The sequence below is a fragment of the Schistocerca americana genome, chromosome 3 (genome assembly GCF_021461395.2).
Source record: "Schistocerca americana isolate TAMUIC-IGC-003095 chromosome 3, iqSchAmer2.1, whole genome shotgun sequence".
Taxonomy (NCBI): domain Eukaryota; kingdom Metazoa; phylum Arthropoda; class Insecta; order Orthoptera; family Acrididae; genus Schistocerca; species Schistocerca americana.
In genome coordinates, this window is record NC_060121.1 from 874,780,179 (window position 1) to 874,798,695 (window position 18,517).

The 18,517-nt window shown below is 39.6% G+C and overlaps 1 protein-coding gene across 2 annotated transcripts in view; it reads left to right on the forward strand.

Annotated features, from left to right (window-relative positions):
• The window catches only part of LOC124605846 (3-phosphoinositide-dependent protein kinase 1), a 57,186-nt gene extending 49,690 nt beyond the window's left edge, over positions 1–7,496 (forward strand). For both annotated transcript variants that reach the window (XM_047137779.1, XM_047137780.1), the window contains exons 5-9: positions 574–745; positions 1,724–2,009; positions 3,103–3,417; positions 6,302–6,454; positions 6,657–7,496. In XM_047137779.1, coding sequence (XP_046993735.1) covers positions 574–745; positions 1,724–2,009; positions 3,103–3,417; positions 6,302–6,454; positions 6,657–6,758 — 1,028 coding nt within the window. In that variant the 3' untranslated portion in view covers positions 6,759–7,496. The remainder of the gene's footprint in view (positions 1–573; positions 746–1,723; positions 2,010–3,102; positions 3,418–6,301; positions 6,455–6,656) is intronic.
• The last annotated feature ends 11,021 nt before the right edge of the window (positions 7,497–18,517 follow it).

An 18,517-nucleotide genomic window follows, 5' to 3' on the forward strand; every position in this document is an offset into this window, starting at 1 on the left:
GGAGATGATAGTTGTTAGATCATATAACTCCCTATGCATGTTAAGTTGTGAACACTTACAAGAAGTCTGGAGCTTGCATAATGCTTGCGCCCATTTAGCCATTCCCAGATCAGTTTCTTGAATTTTGAGGAAAGGCTAGTTTGAACTCGTAGCAGTTGAGTATGGAAGTTTGTGATGAGAGTTTTTGTCATTGTCTTGCATTCAGGGATTACTCATCTACCTGTTTGTTCACACAAAGTTTATTGGAGTTTTCTTTGATGACTTACGTTCTTCCATTCATAACTCGCTTGCAGTCTCTCTCTCTCTCTCTCTCTCTCTCTCTCTCTCTCTCTCTCTCTCTCTCTCTCTCTCTCTCTCTCTCTCTGTTAGGGCATCGTTTCTTTCCGCCCCTTGTAATCAGAATTTTCTCATCAACATTATATACATTAAACTCATTGCAAACACCTTTCATACATATTAGATCACTTACTACAAAATCATTTAAGTCTCTTTATTACAAAATCATTTACCGTCCCAGATAATCTTGCTGTATTTGTATTTTCATCTCAGTTTACTCTAGTTTTTGTTTCACAGATCAAAACAAGGATAACCCTAACTTCCGTCGCCGCAACAGCTTTGTGGGCACAGCGCAGTATGTCTCACCTGAGCTGTTGACTGACAAGTCGGCCTCCTACAGTTCGGATCTCTGGGCCCTTGGTTGCATCATATACCAGATGGTGGCTGGACTCCCACCTTTCCGATCAATGTAAGTTCTCTCAGTGGACACACACCCTTGTATCAATTTTTTTTACCATTTAGTGATCTTACATGCAGTTCATATTGTCACGTGTGATTAGGTAAATAACAGTAAGTGCAAGAAAATAATAAAAATAGGTTCACTCCATTAAATATCGTTTGTTCGTTTCATGTAAAAATTTTAGTGGTTTCTCACACTCTTTTAGAATTTTTAAGCAGAGCAAAATCCTTTACTTTCAGCCAGACTCTTGCAGGTAGTTTCTTCAACAAAGACAAGGAAATTATACACAGGCAACATAGTGTCATATTGAATTATTTGAAGTAATCCTTACATTATTCGGTGGTCATAGTCCTGCAATGCTCCTAATAGTCTTCTATAGCTATTGAAATACTAATTTTGACCTTACAGAATCACCCCAATAGTTTAAATATTACATAACATCACTGGTGGATAGGTGGATGGAATTTGCTACAGGCATATATCCTCAGCTTGTACACTAGATCATATGTACCATTCTGCCATATAATTTTCTCCTGTGGGTACGCTAGCTAAGTCTGTGTATAATTTTGCCAGTTTTATAACCATGTCTGGAAGCATACAGATTCACTCTCTCACTTCCACCTTCTTTTTTCTGTAATATATGTATCTGAAGTCCAGTTGTATATCTATTAATTGCTACCACAATATTCATACACATTTTCAAGATTGGTATCACATTTGCTGTTGTCATCTTAATATAGCATTGTCATGGAATCCAGTCAGGTGAAAGTAGAATCTTTGATATATGCTCTGTATAATTTTATACAGTCACCCTTAGGAATATTTATATTTAATAACTGTTTCCGAGTGTTAAAGCTAGACTAATGTTGGTGTGTAGCACTCTCCCATACTATTAGTTTCCTTACAAGAATTTTACCAGGGACTACAGCATATGTTTCCATTACTCAACCAGTGAACTCATACTGACGAGATTTACTTCTATTCCAGGAGTGAGCACCTTATATTCCAGAAGATAGTGAAGCTGGAGTACGTCTTCCCAGATGGTTTCAGTGCTCCAGCCAGAGACCTGGTGGAGAAGCTACTGGTTCTTGATCCTGTGCAACGGTTAGGGGCTCGTGACAGGCCTGAGGACGGGCACGGGTACCCTTCATTGAGAGCACATCTGTTCTTCAAGGGAATTTCTTTTGAATCGCTGTATCTGCAGACACCTCCACAAATCTACCCCTACCTGCCGGGAACGTCAGAGCACGAGGAAATGCGGAGCCACTACAGAGTGAGTGTTTTGCTGTGTGTCTGTATGTTCGAAAGTTACGGAAAACCTCTATAGTTACTCGTGAACAATGTGAAATGCAGATTCCACTCTATTTGGAAGATTTGAAAACACAGAAGCTTGAGATACAGAACACATCAGAATTCTATCCTTTAAATGGAGAACTGAATTGAAAAGAGGATGTATGTTGAAGGTCTTGGTCGATAAGTATTATAAGGTATAGGGCAATTGTTAATAGGCCAGTATAGAAAACTTGTCATCTGATGCTTTCTTATATAAGAGTGATTTGCAGACAAATTCTATTCTGTTTATTTTGGTTAGTAACTAATACTTTCAGGATTACTAGCTTTCCTAGTAACCACTGATTAGTGTCAAAAAGTGTGGAAGTAACTGAAGTTGAAAACTAAAGATATTAACCACTGCACAGAATCTTTGGGCACGACAAGGCAGGAAGTGTGATAGTACTCGTTAATTACGTATCAAATACACTACTGCAGTGTGTGGCATTTATGTACAATACTGTTGTCATAGGACTGTATTGTGAAAACAAGTTTAAAGGGTGCAAATCACTATGTAAATAGTGGCTATTGTATGAGGGGCACAAGTCGATGCCAATATTGCTTGCAATTCAATTGCTAATACTGTATACACGTTGATAAAGATTTATTGTTTCTTACACTAGCGGAGATAGGTTTCTATATATTAAGCAGGCCCATGCTAATCTAATGACGTTGTAAGCATTCAGTTGCATTTTTTCACAATGTTTGAGACCAAAACACTACAGATCTAGCACACTACATCACACAGGTTGTATGAATATTGCATGAAAAATCGTGGACAATCTAGCAGAGGAAAAGAGTGTACACAGACATAAATTGTGAAGAAAATATGCATTCCAAAACAGTACTTAAAACCACTAACAACTGTAGGTCTACACAGAACATATGTGAACGTAATTCTTAGAGGAAGAGACATTCTGATACGAGGAAGAGTATTTTAATTACAAATGTATTTTAACTTGGAAGCACCCGACGATTGATTTGTGAGATTTCCATTTATAGCAATTGTTTGCTGAGAGCACGTTCTCTCTGTGCAGGTGCCAGACCACTTGGAGCCCGGGCTGGACGATCGGCAGCTGACGCGGCTTCTCGGCCTCGACCTGAGTGGCGCGGTGGAGCCCGTGGTGGAGAGCCCTGCGGAAGACGGGAGAGAGTCGCAGACCGAGCAGGAGGGCCGGCCGCAGGACGTGCCTGCGGTGCGCCAGCAGCAGCAGCAGCGGAAGCGTGCTGTCACGGACCTGTCCCCGGCGGAGGTGCGCCGCCGCACGGACCTGCAGGAGAAGGAGAGCAAGTGGCACAATCTGGTGCAGGGGAACCTCATCCTCAAGCAGGGGCTCGTCGATAAGAGGAAGGTGAGCATTGCATAGGGCATAACTTTTTAAACTTTTATCTGAACGTCCACCATTCTATCACTACCTGTTTTGCTCCTATCCTCTTGCCCACATTCTTCTTCTTACTAACCTTTGGGTTCCACATCATAATTTAGGTGTATCTCCATTTTTTACTGGAGGGTCTCTGTTTAAAACCCAGGTTGTTTTTATTATTTTGACAGAAACTTAAAATCCTGAGTGTACCCAGGCAACTTGAGAACAGACCTCCAAAAAATAAAACCCCACTTCCACTTGTTTTCAGTCATGATAGTTAAGTGTGTGTTCACTAGAGAGCATCCAGTACTACATTCGTATCCCGGCTGTAGTGTTTCGGTCGAGGTGGCTGCTACTAGACATCGTCTCTACTGTGTGCAGCTTTGAAGGTGTGCTTTCGGCATCTCTCCTGCATCATTGGTTGGACCGTACTTAAAAAAAAAATGAGTAGTGATTCTAAGTTTGACATTGAATTTAGTGGAGGAGAGTGTAATGTTACTTCATGAGAGACTGAAAGTGAAAGTGATGGCAGTTAGTCGAGTGAAGAGTGCTCGACAGTGATATGAGGTAAATGCACGGACTGTGCTCCAGACCATGTCTCGGAGATTTATGTTCACAGGAAACTTTTGTGTAGTATGTCGTTAAACTTCACAACTACACAGAAATTAAAATTGATTTCAAGTTTCGGGATATTTTAATCAGTCCGGTGGATGAATATACTCAGGGTTTTATTATTGACGATTTTCAGAATTTTGTAACTCATTATTTTGAGCTTTAAAAGGTATCTTTGGATGTAACATAGTTCATTATAGAATATTTTTCGTTAATAAGACTTCTTGGGACAACATAAAAAGATCAGTATGTTCATCTACATCTACATTTATACTCCGCAAGCCGCCCAAAGGTGTGTGGCGGAGGGCACTTTATGTGCCACTGACATTACCTCCCTTCCCTGTTCCGGTCGCGTATGTTTCGCAGGTAGAAAGACTGCCGGAAAGCCTCCGTGCGCGCTCGAATCTCTCTAATTTTACATTCGTGATCTCCTTGGGAGGTATAAGTAGGGGGAAGCAATATATTAGATACCTAATATGTTAAGGGGTTGCTGGACTAATTGGACTCTTGTAGGTGCTGAATCTTACTTCTGTTATTTTTGAATGTATACCTGAGAGTGTGCAGCCACATAGCAGACTTGATTACTTTCATGTTACGTAACATGGAGGAGTTCAAAGAAATGTGACATTTAAAATGCGGAATTTTACACAGGGAAGCAGTCACACGTGTGAAAAAAAAGTCCCGTTGGCGTTCAGCAATGAACAGCTACAATGCAAGATGCCTTTTTACCCCAAAGGCTGAACTGAACTGAGCAGACGCCAAATTGGAATACAACTTTCGATGCTGAAGTACCATATTTGGTGATATGTATTAGAAATTGTGAGCTATGAAAGCATCGTGTTTGGAGGCACCAGTTAATCGATACAAGGGTCATTCAATAAAAAGCCAAAATTTTTTAAAGTAATCTATTACATGAATGGAATGCTACACCTACACCAGCACTGTACAAGCTTCACAGGTCCATGTATGAAGAATTATTAGGCGTGTGTGCATAACCAGTTATATGCACTGCTGACTGGATGGCGTCATCAGTGAACCTTCAGTCGCTGGGAGCTTCTTTCAGTGGGTTAAAAGTGTGAAAACTGAAGGTGCAAGGTCTGGGGGATATGGGGGTGGGGCAAAGAAGACTTTCGGGTCTTACTGCACACATGTGCACCTTCCTTTCATTTCTAATGTCAAATGTGTTGGAACCCTCCTTGCTCACATTTTATTGAATGTCAGAAAGTTACGAATAGTATGACGGGCTGATCCGAAAGTAATATTCTTCACTTGAGTAATATTGCACAATATCTTACACCGGTTTTCCCCATATCAACTTCTCATCTCTTGCAATGTTGTTCTCCATGATGGCACAAACAGAGGATTCTAGGCGTGGTGAAACTTCAGTGTGTGTTACACCCCTTTTGGACTAACTGAACACTCTTAACCTTTGTTGCCATTTTACACTGCCATCTCTCAGCGAATTTAGATAGGTTTTAGCCCTTCAGCTAATGGAAATCTATTGACACTGCACTGCTCCACGTTGGTGCAAATCTGCAAGGGTGCTGCCATCTTGCTTCACTGATACCCGGCATCCCATTTGAGCTAGGTGCACCAGCCCTGTCAGATGGTTTCTAGGACACCACCAAAAACAGAAAAGACAGACTTTGTGAAAATTTTTGTATATTTTATACAACTTTTCTGGTTATTTATTGAATGGACCTTGTGCAAACATTAAGCTACTGCTAAGGTGTATGTTGGAACGTCAAGGTTTTTCACTCAGCTGATGTCTGTGTGCACTAATAGTGTAGAAATGCAAATGATATTCGATGGACTTAGAAGCCATGACGGCAGTAAACTGCTGATCACACTTGTCTGATGTAGACGTGTCTAGTTGGTATTGTGCTACCTTCATAATAGTGGGAACTGTCTGATTACTACTTGCACATAAATTTAATTTCTTAGAAATTTTTGAAACTTTGATAGAAAAGCAGTGATACCTTGGTTGAAGGGAATGGTGTTTTTGTAGATCTCCTGCCAAACTTTGAATCCATTAGTACTTATGAAGTTACAACAGTTACATGATGCATATCCATTTTCAGAAACTAAACTGAATTGTTTACACCAGATTCAGCTGCCAAGTGCTTCTGTTCAGTTGCGATTGCAGATCACATTCTGAGAGACGACAATTTGAGTGAATGACATTAAATATGACCTGTTTAGCATAAAATTTTTGCCAGGTGCTGACTGCTCTGATTCCATTTGTGCCTGCTGTTAACAGGGGCTGTTCGCGCGGAGGCGGATGTTGCTGCTGACTCTTGGACCTCACTTATACTATGTGGACCCAGTCAACATGGTCCTAAGGGGTGAAATTCCCTGGAGTCCTGAGCTGAGGGTTGAACCAAAGAATTTCAAGATATTTTTTGTACATACGGTAAGTAATATCAGTATCATGGCAAGCTGATTGATCCTTGTCACAGTTCTAAGATTTTGCAAAATGAATTACTGGCAAATCAAGTCAGCATTCATGCAATGAATTAGACAAAGGTTGATTTTAATGTACGAGGTGCTGCAGTGGCAATCCTACTTCCCAGACAAACATTGTTTGCTATGTCATTTTTTTTTTTCTCTTACAGCCGAACAGGACCTACTACCTGGAAGATCCAGAAGGCTATGCCCTGGAGTGGTGTAAGGCCATAGAGGACGTTCGGATACACACGTATGGTCTACAATCGTAGAAGATTAGTGTAGTGACTTGGAGTGCAATCCGAAGGCTACAAAGACTCAACTTCGGGTTGTATACCCTAGGCAAATTTCATTTGTGATCTTTAAACTGTTTTTTAACTCTTGTTGGAAGTGTTAAATGGTTACATAAGAGTTTAAACAGATGAAAAACTATTTAAAGTGTTAGTTTACAAACACAGTGGAGATTCCTTCATCGTGAGACTTTTTTAAGTGACTTTGGAGACTGCAGTTGACTGAGCAGCGTTAATTTTTCAGTGCGAATGAATACATGTGTGTGTGTGTGTGTGTGACAGTAGTAAGACTCGTTTTGTTTTTTTTATTTATACATTTTCCTAAGTAGTGACTGGAGAGAATACAGAGGATGACCATTTTGTATGTATTGCTGTAGCATATGTGTTAATTTATTTACATTTTACAGTTAGCTGAACTGCAATAACTAAAGAGGGCCTTCACAGTCTGTCACATGTTTTTATAACGTTTGTGATCTCTCTTCACTTTCACTATTTATGCTCTTGTTTACTTTTGTGACACAGTTTTGTGTTGGACACTGAATAATACATTGTGGCAGAAGCCACCAACTGTCAGTATTACTCTGCTGTATGTTATTCAAGTGAAGAACTTTTTCGTTTATTACTTCCTAACTCAATTAAGGTTGTATATCTAGTTTTGTGCTGTGTCAGTATACTGTCATGTAAACAACTTAATTTATAAATACAATGTATTCAAATTTAGCTTCTTATCTTTCTTTTCCAGTGGAGATAAAACCCTTGAACCCTATCCTAAACTCATTTCATTGACACATACTAACAATCATTAAATATCTGCATACATGAATCTAATTAAAGTTGAACAGTCATGGGAAGCAACAAAGAAAAAGTGAGGTGTTAATCATCTGATTGTGATGGAATTTCTTGACCTCTATACAGGACTGAACTGAGGGCCTCCAGTGCCAGAATCCACTGCTTTACCCACTAGACCAACATGGCCAGTCATAATTGTACTCAAAAGGGGATTTCAGTGATGACAACAAAACAAAATTTCACTAAAGCAATTGTAATGAGAAGGTATAGCTACTGACTACTTTGTTTCTGGAGGCAAACATGCACCAAGAACATTTCAGACTGACATTATCCTAATGATGCGTATATGAGGTGCTATTTCAACACAGAAGAAAGAAGAGTGATCAATACCTGAAAGACTGTGTTGAGTTTTGGACCTCGCACTTCCTAGCAACCATTAAAAATCGGTTCACAATTACTTCCAACATTAATGACATACCAACTCCCATTATGAATTGCTCTCCCACTCAGTAGCTTGCATCTTACAATAGAAAAAATTGTGGTGGGATGTACAAATATTTATGAAACATTGAAATCATAGTCTACTGAATTATTTATAACAAAATATACCTGAAAATTGAATATTTGGGTGCACATTCGTACAGAAGTTTCTCATAAAGGCCAACATTTTTTAAAGTCTGTATTCTTGATTCAACTAAATTTTGTAGATATTCAAATGTGACTGAATAAGATTCTTCAAAACCATTGGGCAATATTTTGACAATATTGAGTTTCAAAGCATTTGGAGTTTTATAAGTGTCAGATAAAAAACAAATTAATTTGAATGTATCACTAATTTATCAGGAATGCTGCAAGCATACTAAAATGTCCGGTCTGCTGTGTTTAAAGCTGCTCTTCAGAACTCATTTGCCACATTAAAATTTAGGCTAGGCCATCTCATGCGTCTTAATCTCTTACCATATTTTCCTTATCAATTATGTGCATAACTTACACCTTTCTTCCCTTGCTTTTTATTTTGCTGTTTGTCTTCATCTTATTCGTTTGTAGCGTTCAGCCTTGATTTTTGATTTCTCCCTGCTAGATATCAACAACATGGCATTGTAACAGCTGTTACAGTACGTAGATTCTTTGTTACAGTACCTCTTGTCTCTCCTTATCCAGGGTTGCTTCATTTGTGTCTTCTTCTTATCTCTCTAGATTGTGGTTTGTTCCTGTTTACAGCATAAGTGCTGTATGACTTGTGAGAAGCTGCTTAGGAAACGTAAGAACCATCTTTCAGGGCTGAACTATAAATGTTCTTTCGCTTGCTAAGTGTTTCTCCCTTGGAGATAATGCACTTAAACATGTTCAAGTAAGAGTTGCAAAACTAGTCATTCTTCTTATTGTCAGTCTGTGAATGGAACAGGAAGAAATCCTGTGTGGTAAAACACAAAATATCTTTGGTGCACACTTCATTGGTTTTCTGAGAGTAGATATAGATGTAGAGGTGAATAATCATAGTACATGGAGTCCTGTTTTGTTCTTCTATATAAAACCATATTCCTGCTTATATCTCTTTCATTGCTATTACCACACACAACTCTCCAGCAAAAAATGCCATGTTTGATTGTAATACATCGTCAGAGTTCTTATTCTTTGCTCATTAAACATCTGAAGTATCAAAGGTTTCAGTTAGTGAACTATGTGGAAGTGCATTTGCTGTGGGTGCAAGGAGAATGTAACTACTTCCTGACAACAGGAACACATACTTTTCCAGAAATGCATATGATCATTGCACTGTTGAAAGATAACTGTGAGAAATTAAATAATAAAAATAAGTGAAAAAGTTCTGGAAGACCATCCTCAGCATTTCCAAGTGAAATTCATGTGAAACTATAGGGACAGCACCACATGGAGAAATTGTGTGGACAGTAAATATGGAAAATGTAAACCCAAAGTATGACCTTTGAGAGCCAGATAATTGAGTTTGGAGAAAGAATGAAGAATAAACAAGATGCTAGTAAGCAGAAGCTGTTGTTCAAGTAGGTGTAAAAAGCCTCGCTAATAATTTGTCTCTCACGCTGCACCAGCAAGCTGTGGTGCAAGGTTGCGATGATAGTGTGATGTGATGAGGACATTTGATGAGGTAAGTAAAGAGTAAATAGTTAATAGTTGGCAGAACTAACGGATATACAACTTGTGACAAAGTTCGGTGAATGAAGTCAGAACGGTCAATTGGGCAATACTCGCGACTCGTAACACTGCACCTGCCTAGCAACCGGTGTTGACAACCTTCCCCCACCGTAATTCAGTAGAACATATTGTGTGTGTACCCTGTTGGATGAAGTCCTTGTTTAGTGCATTGGTTCTGAACTGAGAACAGGACAATGAATGAGCAAAGGATCAATTTAAAGTTTTGTTTTAAGCTTTGCAAGACACCGAAAGAAACACGTGCAATGCCGGTACATGTTCATGGGGATCAAGCACTGTCCATGAAGTGTGTGCGAGTGGCTAGCCCGTTTACGAGGAAGCCGGGAAAGTATTTGACAATCCTTGTAGCGGATGACTGGTGATCAGTAACTGACGAAAACATTGAGAAAGTAAGGGCATTAATCACAAACAACTGCCAATTAACTGTGCACATGATAGCAGATAAACTGCAGATGGACTGTGAATCTGTGCAACAAATCCTTACCCAGGAGTTAGGGAAGAGGAAAAACATGTTGTTTAGTGCCACATCAGTTGACTGATCAGAAGCAGGTACGTTTAGAGGCTTCATAGGATTTTTTTGAAACAGTGGATGTGACACCCAACCTCTTGAATTTTTTTGTCACTGAGGATGAAACCTGGTGCCTATGGTATAACTGTGAAATGAAATGAAACGGCAAAGCATGGAATGGCGTTCTCCGACATAACCTCTTCCGAAAAAGGTCAGAACCGGAAAATCGCGTATCAAAACCATGCTGGTCATCTTTTTCGATAGTCGAGGCATTATCCATAAGTAATTTCTACCTGAGGGAATGACGTTGAACGCTGTACAGTACGTTGAAGTTTTGACCCATTCCATGCAATCTCTCTACACAGGGTATGACCCCAGTATGCACGACGATGTCCCTGGTTTCTTGTTCACGACAACACTTGCCTACACACAGCCAATATCGTCAAATAGTTCCTGGCAAAAAGAGGGTGGAGCAACTTGAACATCCACCATACTTGCTGGATCTTAATCCTCCAGACTACTTCCTATTCCCTCGACTCACTCCCTTTGAAAGGGAAAGAGATTTGACTATATTCCTGACATCCAATGAAATGTGATGCGGTTTTTGATCATCATCCCAAAGGAAGACTTCGTGCAAGGTTTCCAAGACATGTATCACAGAGCTGAGCGGTGCTTAGTTACGGGAGATTACTATTTCAAAGGACGGTAAGGTAACTGTAGTTTGTAGTTCATCTACATTAATGTTACAGGACTAATAATCTAGCTTTGTCAGTGGTTGTATATATCAGTTTTACAGAACTTGACTTAATTCTCGGTAAAGAGCAGTTCCGCTTTCAAGAGATATGGTGTCGAAAGTGTTCTGGAAAACTAGAAACCTGGAATCAGTTTGAAATCCCTTGTTGATAGCACTCAACACTGTGCGTGAGCATAGAGCTAGTTGTGTTTCACAAGAATAATGTTTCCTAAATCCGTGTTGACTGTGTGTCAATACACCGTTCTCTACGAGGTAAATCATAAACTTCGATCACCATGTGCGCTTTGAGATCCTGCGCCATATTTATGTTAATGATATGGCCCTGTGATTTAGTGAATTGCTCCTACTGCCTTTCTTGAATATTAGTGTGACCTGTACAATTTTCCTGTCTTTGGCTACGGGTTTTTCATTGAGTGAGTGGTTCATGGTTGCAAGGGATTTTGGAAATCGGGGAATGTCAGAGAATTTCAGACATAAGGGAAATTCGAAGAAAACACTGGAAAAAATCTCGTTTGTCTCAGTAGATGAAGTGGTTTGTTTACCGAAGTGTCGTGCATCATCGCTGCCTGGGTGCAGCTGAGTAGGTGCACCGAATCCGTACTCTCATTACTACTGGTTCTACCATTCCTACAATTCCCCTCAGCTTGCAGTCAATGCTGCCACCACTTCTTGCATCTAGCCTAACTGCTGCCGACGAGACACAATGAGGCATAAGGAGTGGTTTGTCTGGATCTGATTCTTAGAGCCTGTAGATGCAGCAGCCCGAGATGGTGGTCAAGTATGCACGAGTTGTGTGTGTGTGTGTGTGTGTGTGTGTGTGTGTGTGTGTGTGTGTGTGTGTGTGTTCTGACAAAAGCTGTGGCTGAAAATTTGGTGTGTGATTGTTTCGTCTACGTGTTTGTCTGTGGCTCAGCAGTCATCTTTATGGTGAGTTGCTACCTATCCTCATTATTATTGATTCTCAGGGTATTTGAACAAGTTACCTGTTGCTTGGATTGATCACCACGGTCTCATTTCATCAACATGTTGTCTGTGGTTCATGAATAGCTGGCCACACGAGTGGTTTTCTGTGACATGCCAAAACTGCAGACCAATTCTACAGGTATCTGTAATGCATCAGGCCTGCCGATCTGAAGCCATTCAGTTCCCACTAATGTGCAGGCCCTGCCCATTAGATTAGTCTTGCCAATGTGCCTTCAGGTCGTGTCTGTTGGTGTGTGGCGTAATGAAGTATATTTTCATGGGTTATCCATGGATCCAGGACTGCGTACTCAGAAGGCCAGAGGCCATGGGCAATGGATTTCAGGAATTGCGATTGTCTCACTGCAAGTATGTTGTACAGTGTGGCATTTTATTTATTCTAGTACATTTTGGCACTGAAATATTAGTTTATATGTTAGAAGGTATGGACAATAAGAAGAAAATTGTGTCAGTTGCTGGCAGTTTATACACTGTGTACAAATATATTTCTCGAAAGAAAAATCGTAAAATACCTGTAAAATAATAGATATAACACAGTGGGTAATAACTGGCAATAATGAACATAGTAGAACCAACATTTTATTGGCAGTCACCTACTGTATTGGTTTACATAACTCTTCCCCACCTTATACACTTCTTTCCAGAAGCCTAATTTTTTCTGAGGTTATTTCTGAAACCAGTGAAGGTATTTTAAATCTGTTCTGCGACTCCAAGGAAATGTGAGTTTTTGTCATCAAATGTGTTTCGTTTTAATATAATGGAAGGAAACATTCCACGTGGGAAAAATTATATATAAAAACAAAGATGAGGTGACTTACCGAACAAAAGCGCTGGCAGGTCGATAGATACACAAACAAACACAAACACAAACATACACACAAAATTCAAGCTTTCGCAACAAACTGTTGCCTCATCAGGAAAGAGGGAAGGAGAGGGGAAGACGAAAGGAAGTGGGTTTTAAGGGAGAGGGTAAGGAGTCATTCCAATCCCGGGAGCGGAAAGACTTACCTTAGGGGGAAAAAAGGACAGGTATACACTAGCACACACGCACATATCCATTCACACATACAGACACAAGCAGACATATTTAAATATGTGTTTCGTTTTATTGAAATAAAATAACATTAGTAGTCTTAATGAAACGCATACAGGGTGTTACAAAAAAGTATGGGCAAACTTTCAGGAAACATTCCTCACACACAAAGAAAGAAAATATGTTATGTGGACATGTGTCCGGAAACGCTTACTTTCCATGTTAGAGCTCATTTTATTACTTCTCTTCAAATCACATTAATCATGGAATGGAAATGCACAGCAACAGAACGTACCAGCGTGACTTCAAACACTTTGTTACAGGAAATGTTCAAAAGTCCTCCGTTAGCGAGGATACATGCATCCACCCTCCGTTGCATGGAATCCCTGATGCGCTGATGCAGCCCTGGAGAATGGTGTATTGTATCACAGCCGTCCACAATACGAGCACGAAAAGTCTCTACATTTGGTACCGGGGTTGCGTAGACAAGAGCTTTCAAATGCCCGCATAAATGAAAGTCAAGAGGGTTGAGGTCAGGAGAGCGTGGAGGCCATGGAATTGGTCCGCCTCTACCAATCCATCGGTCACCAAATCTGTTGTTGAGAAGCGTACGAACACTTCGACTGAAATGTGCAGGAGCTCTATCGTGCATGAACCACATGTGTCGTACTTGTAAAGGCAAATGTTCTAGCAGCACAGGCAGAGTATCCCATATGAAATCATGATAACGTGCTCCATTGAGCATAGGTGGAAGAATATGGGACCCAATCAAGACATCACCAACAATGCCTGCCCAAACGTTCACAGAAAATCTGTGTTGATGACGTGATTGCACATTTGCGTGGGGATTCTCGTCAGCCCACACATGTTGATTGTGAAAATTTACATTTTGATCACGTTGGAATGAAGCCTCATCCGTAAAGAGAACATTTGCACTGAAATGAGGATTGACACATTGTTGGATGAACGATTCGCAGAAGTTTACTCGTAGAGGTCAATCAGCTGCTGATAGTGCCTGCACATGCTGTACATGGTACGGAAACAACTGGTTCTCCCGTAGCACTCTCCATACAGTGACGTGGTCAACATTACCTTGTACAGCAGCAACTTCTCTGACGCTGACATTAGGGTTATCGTCAACTGCACGAAGAATTGCCTTGTCCATTGCAGGTGTCCTCGTCGTTCTAGGTCTTCCCCAGTTGCGAGTCATAGGCTGGAATGTTCCGTGCTCCCTAAGACGCCGATCAATTGCTTTGAACGTCTTCCTGTCGGGACACCTTCGTTCTGGAAATATGTCTCGATACAAACGTACCGCGCCACAGCTATTTCCCCGTGCTAATCCATACATCAAATGGGCATCTGCCAACTCCGCATTTGTAAACATTGCACTGACTGCAAAACCACGTTCGTGCTGAACACTAACCTGTGGATGCTACGTACTGATGTGCTTGATGCTAGTACTGTAGAGCAATGAGTCGCATGTCAACACAAGCACCGAAGTCAACATTACCTTCCTTCAATTGGGCCAACTGGCGGTGAATCGAGGAAGTACAGTACATACTGACGAAACTAAAATGAGCTCTAACATGGAAATTAAGCGTTTCCGGACACATGTCCACATAACATCTTTTCTTCATTTGTGTGTGAGGAATGTTTCCTGAAAGTTTGGCTGTACCTTTTTGTAACACCCTGTATACCATTTGGCTTGCTTCCTTTACCTAAAAAGATTTAATTAAAAAAGATGATGTTAGTACTTAAGATTTTTGTTCACATCAAGAAACGCCATCTGCTTGCAAGTTTTTTTTTTAGATATTTCCTTGTTTGCACTATTGTTTCTTGTACTGCTGCTGAAAAGACGGATTGTCAACTTACGTCTTAACTGAGAGACCTCTGAATTTGTCAGGGTAAAATGATAAAACTTGTCTAGAAATCGGGGGAAATGCCAGGGAATTCCACTTGGGGAAACTTGTGGCAGCTCTGAGGTTGTATATGATTGCAAGTATGGAGCTACTGCATCAGCTTACTCTGAAAGGAATGTAGTTGGTATACAGCCTGGACTGAAAGATTTCCTTTTATTAAGTGATTTCAATTGCTTGTCTACTGTGAGAATTTCTACATCTAAGTTACTCATGTTGGCAGCCGTTCTTGGTCCAAATTCTGGAATATTTACTTAATCTTCTTTTGGGAAAGGATTTTGAAAGGCTGTGTTTAGGAATTCTGCTTTAGCACCACTATCATCGATGATATTTCCCTTAGCGTCATGCAGAGAAGGCATTGCTTGTGTCTTTCCACTAGCATATTTTATGTACAACCAGAATCTCCTTGGATTTTCTGCCATGTTTTGAGATATTTTCGTTGTGGAAACTATTATAAGCATCTCACATTGAAGTCTGCACTAAATTATGAGCTTCTGTAAAAGATTGCCTACCTTTGGGATTTTGTGTTTGTTTAAATTTAGCATGCTTTTTCCATTGTTTCCGCAACAGTGTTCTAACCTTTTTTGTGTATCAAGGAGGATCAGCTCCATTATTTGTTAATATATTTGGTATAACCCTAATTGCTGTCGATAATATTTCTTTGAATTCAAGCTACATCTGATCTACACATACCATAAGGTAGGGTAACATTGGACGGAATTTTCATATTTTTTAAGGTAACTTCTTAAAGAACATTAAATTCTCACAACAAAAATTGAGACATTTTGGATGACATTGGAGAATAATATTACCCTCTAATGGGGTAATTTCGGACAGTGATGATCTTTTTAAAAAATACGCATACTTAGAAACATGTTTTGTGTGTTTAGGAAACATTTTTTACACATGATTACAAAATATTCTACACATCTTCAGTAAACATTGACATACATTTACAAAATGTTTCATTGATAAAGACAATCTACTCATTCTATAAATCAATAATAATCTACAATATGTTCTGAGTGAAAGAAAACTTCCACTTTTCTTCTCTTGTAGTTGGCAACTCTTTTATAATTTAGCATTTGTCTACAGTATCATCGTCTTGAATGGTAGGAAAAACAAACACAGATATGCTGGCTTGATATGGATGCAGAAATCTGACTTTCACTTCCTTTGCACCCACATTTGTTGTGATTCCGACAGACTGCCTATTTTGCTGTTTCCCACCGATCACATGTGGATAAGCCACAAGAACAAAAGCATCCACTTCCAGAACTGCTTCCTCCGCTCTGCTGCTTTCATCACCAGCTGGGGCAACATCTAATTTTTGCTTTCATTGGAGACTTGTGTTATTTTCATTCAATAGCGAACATTCTGAAGCATATCTCCAAAGCTCGAAGATCAGGCTTCTAAAGATTTGTTTTGAGAATTATCTCCACCAGGAAATTTTTTGAAGACTCTTTCAGGGTCAAATGAATTAGTCTCACTGCAGGGAATGTACTTGTTACATTCTCTTCCTCAGTTGCTGACACTTTTTTTAAGTGTTTCCTTCAGAAGTGAGGGGAAAGCGTCTTTCGATATTGGCTCATGGGAGCTTTTCTTCCATTGCATAAGCACTGCTCACCAAGGTCTGAAGAAACCTACGTCTAATGGCTGTAAAATATGAGTATTGTTTGGTGGCAACAAAATGAGAGATTTGATTCTTCTCAAATTCATCAATTACTCGCAGCAAAATGTGACTTCAAAGGTTGTCTCCTATCATAAATTTCTTCCCCTCCATTCACTTGAGGTAAGGCAGTGGAATAGTAATACACCATTCTTCAAATGTAGGCAGATTAAACCGCCCACTTTTATTGCGGTTATAGCGGTTTTCTTTGGGATCTCCTCTTTGCCAGGTGTCCCACAAATGCTTGGAGAAGTAATAGTTTTCTGTCCCCAGTGGCAACCATCATTACTGAAATACTACTCTTAGAGGAATGTAAGATCCTTTCAGGATGTTTTGCTCCCTTTCTATCACATGCTTCCTCGCAGGGTTATCACACAGATTGGTCTCATCACAACTGATTACATTTTTGTGATCGATATTTTCCATTTTTTCACTGGCATTCTTGAAATATAATTTCACTGTCTCTCAACTCACTGCAGCACATTGCCTTATAATGTTTCAGATAGCCGGATTCTTAATATGGCAGAGTGACACCATAAGAATGAATGCAATCCCTCAGTCCCTGGCGTTTTACAAGGAAAGCATTTTTCCCTTTGTCCACATTTATCAAGATATCCTTTCACTATGTACCTAATATGTTCACATGTAAATGGAAAACCCCAGTGTGCAGCCCTTAAATATCACGGTCAAGTGTGTTCTTTTCAATGGTACTTAAGACAGAAGGCCTTTCAATCACTGGAGGGTTTGTATTATTAACTTTATTTTCTAACATTGAACGTGATACATTAAATTTGCTTGATGCCTTTCTGTATTATAGTTTTCCTGATCTTACAGCAGCAAGTGCCCTTCCAAGACTTTCAGGATCATAATTGCGCGTTGGAAGAGCACCAAGCCTCCTTTTGTAAATACGCGGCATTCTCCGATATTACCCCAATGTGTGCAGTTATCTGCAAGTAGTTATCTAGGCATTAGCTAAAGTGATATGTGGAGACAAACTGTATTCACATTTCCAATTTAACATTTAAGTAAGTAAACTATAAGCAAATTAAGATTACCAATTTTCTCTCTTCTTGTACAGTAACGAAAGTATTCGCATAAAGATAACTAGCAACAATTGTACACTGCACTGTAACCTGCTACACAGAACTGTTTCAACTTCCAACTGCAACGATGTGTGTTTGTATATGCTGACAATAATGTGTAAACAGCTAAATGTGAGTGTGAAATAAAAGCTTGCATTCAGTGATACCAACGTAAGAGCAGAAATATGCTGTTCCTGTCTGAAATTACTCCTGTGTCCAATATTTCCCTATCTTACGGCACATTATTAATTTGGGAATGGAGATTGTCTTTCAGGAAGATGCTAAGCAAATTTTTATCCGCTTTTTTCAATATGTATATTTTTCGTTTATTTTTGAGGATTTGGGAGTTACGGTATTCAGTCTCACTATGACGACCCTGTATTCACTAATCCCTGTATTCATTTTGATATTTTTATTAGCTTAGGATTACATGTTGCTAAGAGGTCAAGTGTGTGTTCACAACTGTCTACTATCAAGTGGGCTCATGAACTAATTAATGAAAACAATTTTCAGGGTGTGCATATAGTACATCTTCAGATGATCTTTTACGTGTACCTCCAGATCTGAACATGTGTTTTTGCCAACATATTGAGGGTAAATTGAAGTCACTCCCAACTATAATTGTATGAGTCGGGTATGTGTTTGAAATTAAACTCAAGTTTTCTTTGAACCTTTCAGTAACTATTATTGAGTTGGGAGTTTGGTAAAAGGATCCAATAATTTTATTCCAGTTGCCAAGAATGACCTCTGCCTATGTTAACTCACAGGAACTTTCTATTTCAATATTGCTACCTACTTCTAACACCAACAAACACATCA